The 7,865-nt window shown below is 53.2% G+C and overlaps 1 protein-coding gene across 17 annotated transcripts in view; it reads right to left on the bottom strand.

The window, feature by feature from the left end:
- The window catches only part of GRAMD1B (GRAM domain containing 1B), a 269,384-nt gene that overhangs the window by 35,477 nt on the left and 226,042 nt on the right, over positions 1-7,865 (bottom strand). For all 17 annotated transcript variants that reach the window (XM_037736771.1, XM_037736762.1, XM_037736763.1 and 14 more), the window contains one exon: positions 4,827-4,847. In XM_037736771.1, coding sequence (XP_037592699.1) covers positions 4,827-4,847 — 21 coding nt within the window. The remainder of the gene's footprint in view (positions 1-4,826; positions 4,848-7,865) is intronic.

Raw genomic sequence — 7,865 nt, 5'->3', positions numbered from 1 at the left:
CCACTGCACTCCAGCCTGAGTGACAGAGAAAGACTCTAAAAAAAAAAAAGTAGATTCCAAAGATGCTAATTCAGAAGAACCTGGATTCTCCCAAGTAAACAGTGTTGGAGAAAGTAGAAGAAGAGCCTGACTCCTCCCCCAAACCCTCCCCTAGCAAACTTCTACAACCCTCTCTAGATGGACACCCCAAGGATGCAGGCATGGCTCTCCATTCACGGTGTAGAACGTCTCACTCTAACAGAAGGACGCCTTCTCCAGGAAGGATCTGTGCCTCAAACAGGTCCATAACTTCTACTGTACTTGCCGTGATGTGTTTCAAATACAGGTTGGGCATCCCTAATCGAAAAATGTGAAAACTTTTGAGCCTCAACATGGTGCCACGAGCAGAAGACTCCACACCTGACCTCATGTGGCAGGCTGCTCATGGGGCACATCCCGGTCAAAACACAGCACTTTGTTTTGTGCATAAAATTATTTAAAATATTATATAAAAGTATCCTCAGGCTATATGTCTAGTGGATATATGAAGTAAATTCGGTGTTTAGACTTGGGTCCCCAGATATCTCATTATATATATGCAAACATTCCAAAATCCAAAAGAATCAGAAATCCGAAACACCTTTGGTCCCAAATATTTTGGATAAGGGATACCGTATCAGGTACCGAGAAAGTATTTACCAAGTGAATGCATTCCTTATCTACCTCTCAAAGGATGCCTGTTTACACTGCATCTTACATGTACACACAGAGATCCCTAATCCTGTATGTACGGCTTGTCAGGGCCTGGTCGCTGCCCAGCTTCTCTTCGCCCTGCATGTCAGCCCAATCCTGAGCAGCGTGGTACGTGAACACAGCAAATCCATTTTCCAAGGTGGCCAGAATGCTTCCCTCGGAGTGACACCGGCCCCCAGTATATAGGCAAGTAGGTAGCTCCAAGAGGCCCTGGATCCTTACAGTAACTACTCGAAAACATCTGAGTATTGCCACAGGCAAAGTGGCTGCCTGGGCTGTAAAAGGGTGACTTAGAGATAGGGTATGCCCTGTGAGATAACGTCCCGGGAGATGAGTCTCATACGCAGCAGCCTTTGTCTCCCTGACATCCGTGCCAGAAGCTGGGTAGGGCAGGGCAAGAACCAGCAGAGAGGGAAATGACCCTGGGCTAAACATTAACTCTACAGCAAACACCAGGAGCTGGGACCAAGTGGTACCCATTTCCCAGGGACGGCAAGAAGGAGGGGGTGGAGGAGCCCAGGAGAAAACAGACAGATTTTGGCGGACCATTGATCTTACCCAGGAAGAAACCAGTCAAGATCCACACAGGAAACTCTGACCCTGCAGCCAAATCCGGATAGGCAGAAGCCAGATGTGGGACAAGGGGACAGGAGACCAGGAGGTAACTGAGCAAAGGAGGGAAAGGGGGACTGAGGCAGGCATGGGGCCTATGCAGAAGGGTAGAGAAGGGGTGGGGCTGGGCTGGGGGCTCATCTGAAAAACTCAGGATGGGAGCCAGGAAGACCCTTCAAGTTGGGAGCAAATACAGAGGGGAGACAGGCAGAGGTGGAGGAGCAGTGTCAGTTCTGAGGCAACACCAGGTACCAGGCAGGTCTCCTACCCTGTCCACTGACCACACCCCAACACCCTGAATTGCATTCCTACAAACCTTTGTTCTTTTGCTCTCACACTTAGGCCAGCCAGTCCCCAGGCTTTGCACTATCCTTCCCTCACCTCCACAAAGTTGCAGCCCTAACCGGAGGTGCTTCAGGCAAGCAGGGTGCTAAGTCTCAGGCAGCTGCCAGGGTCTGGGCTCCTGTGCTCTTATCTCTGAAATGGTCCTTCCTGGGCTGCCATGGAGAAGACTGCTCACAGGAATGTGCCAGGAGGCCTAGGAAGGAAACCCCTGTGACCTTGTGCCCCATCGGGGGCTGAGAGGGAGTACATATCAGCCCTCCTGCCCCAACAACCCTGGCCGGGTTGCCCCTCAGCTCTGCCCTTGGCTCCCTGCTAAAGGCAAAACCCTATTTCTGCTTTTCCCTTCATCTTATGTCTACTGGGGCTGCTCTCTTGATCTGAGGGCACTGACGAATATGACTGGGGTGGCAGACTAGGGCTTCGGGGGTAAGGAGGAGTAGATATAATCAGGCCTGGGGGGACTCAGGGCACCTGTAGATGGCACAGCCTTCAAACTCCACTCTGGACCTGACACTCTCCTGCCACAGCCTCTCCCTGTGTCCTTGGGGTCCAATCACTTTTCTCCGCATGACTCACTGTTGAGACCAAGCCTGTTTGTCATCATGGCAACGGCTCCTCCCTGGCTAGCCATGTAAAAGTAAATGCTTTTGTCTGCAGCAGAGAGGTAGAGGTGAAGGGGGAGGCTGGGGCATGGGCTGGGTGGTGGCTGGGCTTCCTTTCCTATCAGACCCCGGCTGTTCCAGAGGGCCAGAGATGCTCTTGCCAATATCAGTGATTCTGCAGAGCACTGGCTCTCACTGCTCCAACCCCAACCAGGGGCTCCAGCAAGCATCCCCAGGACTGGGCGCTATAATGCCTTTTCCTCTCTGAAGGCCATCTAGTGTAATGAATGAGCCTCAGATATGAGAATGGCTGGAGCGCTGATCTTAGGATCCAGAGAGAGGTTATAGAGGGCCAGTCAGCAAAGCTGAGAAGGGGAGAGGAATCCTGCCTGATGGGCACATTCCAACCAGCCCAGGGCAACACAGAGGCAAGGCAGGAAGACAGAGCTCCCTAAGGAAACACAGAAAACCAGGTCAAAGCAGCAGGTGCAGGGCAAGGGCCTCCTGAAAAGCCGCGGATGACGTCTGTGGAGGGGTGCTGGGGAGAGGAGCTCAGAAAGCAGAGCTCTGTCATGCCCGGCTCCTCTGCTGACTCTCATACCTGTCATCCGAACCCCTGACTTCTGTCCAACTCCATCCTCCAGCCAAGAGACAGCATCTGCTTCTAGCCCATTGCTACAGGAAGAGGCTAAGGGAGAAGGAATCAGGGGACAGGATGGCAGAAAGAAGGGGAGAAAGTAAAGTCTGTTAGAACCAGACAGAGAGGGAAACCTAGCTGGGAGAATGGAAATCAGAAAGAAGGAAACGGTGGAAGAGAAAAGGAGAGGAAAGGAAAGGGGTGGCGTCAGAGAGCGAAGGGCTGAAAAGAATCCAAGGAAGCACAGACTGAGACGAAGCCAAAGGCTAAGCTAAAGAGTAATAAAAAGAGAAATGACAGATAAGAAGAGGAAGGAGATTAACAACTAGGATGGGAGCTGGCCTGTCCAAACCAGGATGTCCCAACTGTCTAACAGGGCTGCAGCCACGTGGGGCCTGTTCCCCTCTGGGGCCTGAATTTGTGTGATGCTGCTTAAAAAAGGCACAAGGAAGAGTTGAGTGAAGGATGCTGGGGTCCCCACGATAGCTGGGCTGCGGGCCGCTCCCAGGAAGCTCAGCACTCATCCCCCTCTCCTACTCCAGGCCACAGGTCAACAATGGCCTAAGGGACAAGGCGGTGGCTCAGAGATAGTAGAGTCTGGCTTCTCTCCCACCCCAAGATACTTCAGCCTACAACTCCTCTCCACAACTCTGTACAGCCCTTCAAATTCTGCCTTGTTTGTGGTGCCCCCAGGACAGGCCGGCCACTGGGCAGCAGGACTCATGAGCACGTGCCTGACTCTGAGGAACCACCCAGCACCAAGTTTAGGAAAACACACACAACTGATCTGCAACCCTCTCCCTACATCAAACCCACACTTCTCCCCTCCAGCCTGTCCCCTGGCCAGAGTGCCCTCCTCAACTCTGTCCTTCACAGACAGGGCTGCTCCATGCCCACCTCGCCTGCTGGAGCAGAACCTGGTGCGTCCAGGGAGGGGGCAAAGATGGCTTTCCCGGGATTCAGCAGACTGAGGTGTGAGGACGGCAGGTTCAGAGAGGTAAAGAGGTCCATCTGAGGTCAGCCCCTCCTCTGTGAAGTCCCAGAGGGCAGAACACACAGCCAGAGCTGGCTGAGAGCCTCAGACAGCTGCTCTGCAGGGGAAAACGTTCACATCCCACCACCCAGTTTGTGTGACTGAGAGGCTGTGACCTCTGCCAGGCCTGCTTACCCCACAACAGTTTCTAGGCCTGCAGCAGCTGCACAGGGCGTCCCCAGGATGACCTAGACAGTGGCCCCGCTCCACACCTTCGCCACAGCCCCATGCACCAGGAGGTCTTATAGAAAGGGCATGCTTTTGTAGCTGTTGAAGGGGTACTTGGGACAGAGGTCAAATCCCATCACATGGGTTGACTCCTCTATCAATGGGGGAAAGTCTTCTGGCTGCATTTGCCCCAAAATGTCTTGATTAAGGGAAGAAAACTAAGTTCAGACCCCCAGGCTGCTCCAGCACCAGAATTCTATCTGGCTTTGGAATGGCCACTCCCTCCCTGACTGGTCTCCTCCTTTACGGTTGATGGACCCTTGTCTAAGAACCTCAGTGAGGCAGGGGATATGGCTGGCCACGCCTCCTTGGTCCTCTGAATGAAACCCTCCCTCCCCAGTCTGCCCTGGTCTGCTGCAGAAAATGACTGCTGCAGGTGGTTTAGGAGCAAAGGGGCTGCTAAGAAAAGAAACCCACAGGGAAGCCCAATCGCACCCCACACCTCTTCCCCCCCAGCCTCCATCCGACTCCCACACCCCACACCTCTTCCCCCGCAACCTCCGTCCCCCTCCCACAACCCACACGTCTCCCCCCGTAATCTTCATTCCCCTCCCACACCCCACACCTCTCCCCCACCAACCTCCATTCCCCTCCCACTTCTCAGATACCCAACAAGAAGAGAAACAGGAATACTTACATTATACCAACTCTGGCTTTTCTGAAAGGAGAAAATGAAAGAAAAGGTAGAATTAGTCAGGGAAAAGATGGTGGGAAGGGCCACAGGGAAGGGTACACAGACAGCAGAGGGTGGGCAGGGAGGAGGGGTCCAAATGCAGCTGAATGCTTCCCATGTGGTTGCTCAGGAGGGGTCCTCCTTTCTCAAGGCAGTTCCAGAAAGGAGGCCCGAGAGCAGTCCATGCTGGAAGCCCACCGAGGGCGGGGTGGCAGGCAGCGGCAGCACCAGCTCGAGCTCAACCGGAAGGGAGTCGGAACCCCATGGCAAGGTTCTGATGGAGTGAGGGGCGCACTATGGGCATTTGAGACCCAGTCCCCAAATGGGCCCTGACCAGAAGCAAAATGCTGATGGCGGCCAAACCAGCCTTCTGCTCTAAGACAGCCCCTTGTAAAAGGCAGGGTGGGACACTTTTGAGGTAGAAAATGGTCTACCTAACACTCCCTCCAACTTTGATCTCAGCAGGCAAGTGAGTAAATTTTTGCCAAAATTGGGCTGTACCTAAACTGTAATGGTCGGGGAGTGCTTGGCGGTTCTGTATGGGTGGGAGGTTGAAGCACATAATCGCTAAGGGTCCTTTCCAGCCCAGCGGTGCCATAATTGAGTACAAGCAAAACAGACCCCACTCCAGCTCCAGAATGTAGATGTTCTCCATTCCCAGACCCAGAAGGAAGGAGACCTGAATGTGTCTCCAGGGAAGAGGAGGGATAGCTAAGATTGTGCCTTTTCTGTCTGCAAGCCCAGTGGCCAGTCGTCTTTTATGTACTTCCCCTTGAAAGATAGATGAATATGCAGATAGACAAGCTTGTGTGCACACATACACACACACACACACACTCATACACATATACACACATACAGACCACACACACGCACAAATACACACACATACAGACACACACACACACATACACACCACACACATGCACAAATACACACACATACACACACAGACACACACCACACACACATATACATACAGGCACACATGCACACGCTCGCGTGCACACACACACAAATGCCTAAGTTCCATCTCTTGGTGGGCCGTAGATTATTTTTAGTTTTAGGGATCACTGGGTGGGGAAACTTTGCCCACAGATCAATACCTTAGCTCTACCCAGAGGTCTGGATCCCCTCTACCTGCTGTTAAAGTGTCCTGACCCAGAAGGGCAGACGAGAGTAGCCACGGTCCTTGAATGCCTGCTGTGTTTAGAGGGGACGAAGTGACTGTGGACTCGAGGGTGGATGTGTGCCCGCAGTGATGACCACTGGTCACGTGATTTCTCTCTCCCTCTGGAACTCTGTAGAGAGGGTCCACCTTCACCACACCCCCCACCAGCGAAACCAGTCTGAAGACGAGCTGGAAGGGCTGAGGGGCCTATCGTGGGTGGGGTTGCTTCTGAACGGTTTCGCCCTTACACATGCCCTCCGTGGCCAGGATGTGACCAGAAGCCAATGGCAAGGCTCCCAGTCCCCCTCTGCAAGATGCTCTCCATGGTCATTTCCCAACAAAGCCTGTCACCACAGTCCATCCGGAGGCCACATCCTCCCATCACAGCCTCATCTCCTTCTCTGATTCAGAGATTTCAGCAGGTAAAGGGCCCAAATCCAAATATTAAAAACTGTTTTTTCCTGAGAAAGGTGTGGCCATATAGGAGTACCAGACCTGAAAACTCGCCTCTAGGATTGCAGTCAAGGCTACCCCCTTCTGGAGGGAGTGGATGGGGCAAGCAGGCTGCATCTGGGGTCTGAAGCTCACTTCTTGGGTCCTAACACAGAAGCCCTGACTTAGAGCCCACAGGGCAGCGGGCTGTGCAGACACCTCCCAGCAGTGGGAAGGTGCACTCTGGGAGCTGCCGGCCCCAATGGCCCCACAGTCTCCTTGTGCTTCCTCAAATGCAACCCAGGTCATGAGATCCCTGAGTCACAGTGGAGATCTCCCAAGCCCCCAGATCCTCATCTCAGTGTCGTGGCCTTCATGTAAGAAGACCCTAGGAGGAAGGCGGGCAACAAGAACATGGGCTGATGGGGGGACCCCAAATGCCTGACTCCTCCTGCACAGGGCTCCCTCCTGCCCCAGGTAGACAGAAGTAGATGGTCCCTTTGCATGGGCTGGCATGTGGGCACTTGTGCCTTCCAAATCTGTGTGGAACAATGTGTGAGGGTCACACACAGTCTTAGGCAGGGAAGCCAGTCCTGTCTCTAACCTGCTCTGTGATGCCCTTGTATCTAATGTTTGCTCTTTGTAAAGGGTGGATTAGAGAATGTATTAAAGAATTGAAAAGAAATGTGAAAGATACCAAAGAGCAGAACTGTGCTGAGGCTCTGCCCTGAACAGCCATCCCAGGCAGTTTCTTACCTGCTGCCACTGAGGGGCCACAGGAACAATGGGTCAGCCCTCCAGCCATGTCTAAAGCAGCCCCCAAGCCTGTCCACTGTGGCCAGGGTCCCTCAACTCTACCCAGCCTGTTGGAGGCACATTCGATCACCATGGTTCTGCATTCCTAGAAATGAATCCTAAAGGCACTACCAGACAGGGATGACCTAGACTCACAGGGGCAGGGAAGTCAGAAGAGCTGTGGGCCTCGGGGGGTGGGGAGGGGTGTCCCTCATCCTCTGGCTTTCGTTTCTGTAGCACCCCCACCTGGAGGACAGGGCCAGAGGGAAGGAAGGCACAGAACCAGGGAGCAGGGGTGAAGACTTCTCTGACAGCTTATAAATAAATGGATTTGGCCAAAGAGGAAGAAGGGAGAAAAGGACAAAGACACAGCTGTTGGGCACACACTCATTTCTACCGCTTTTCCTAGAAGGCCTGAAAAGCAAGCACCTAAAGGAATGCAAGGCCCCTGGAAACAGACCCAGGTGGTTTCCAGAAACACCTCCCACTGCAAAGGCTCGGGGAGTCTGGAAGATGAAGGTGGGGGCGAGGGGGCAAGGACTAGGGGAGCTCTACATTTAGCAGGAGTTAGAAATAAAAAGCAATTCTTACTTTGATCAGGTTAA

The sequence above is a fragment of the Cebus imitator genome, unplaced genomic scaffold (genome assembly GCF_001604975.1).
Source record: "Cebus imitator isolate Cc_AM_T3 unplaced genomic scaffold, Cebus_imitator-1.0 Scaffold28, whole genome shotgun sequence".
Taxonomy (NCBI): domain Eukaryota; kingdom Metazoa; phylum Chordata; class Mammalia; order Primates; family Cebidae; genus Cebus; species Cebus imitator.
This window is presented reverse-complemented; position numbering and strand designations above follow the sequence as displayed.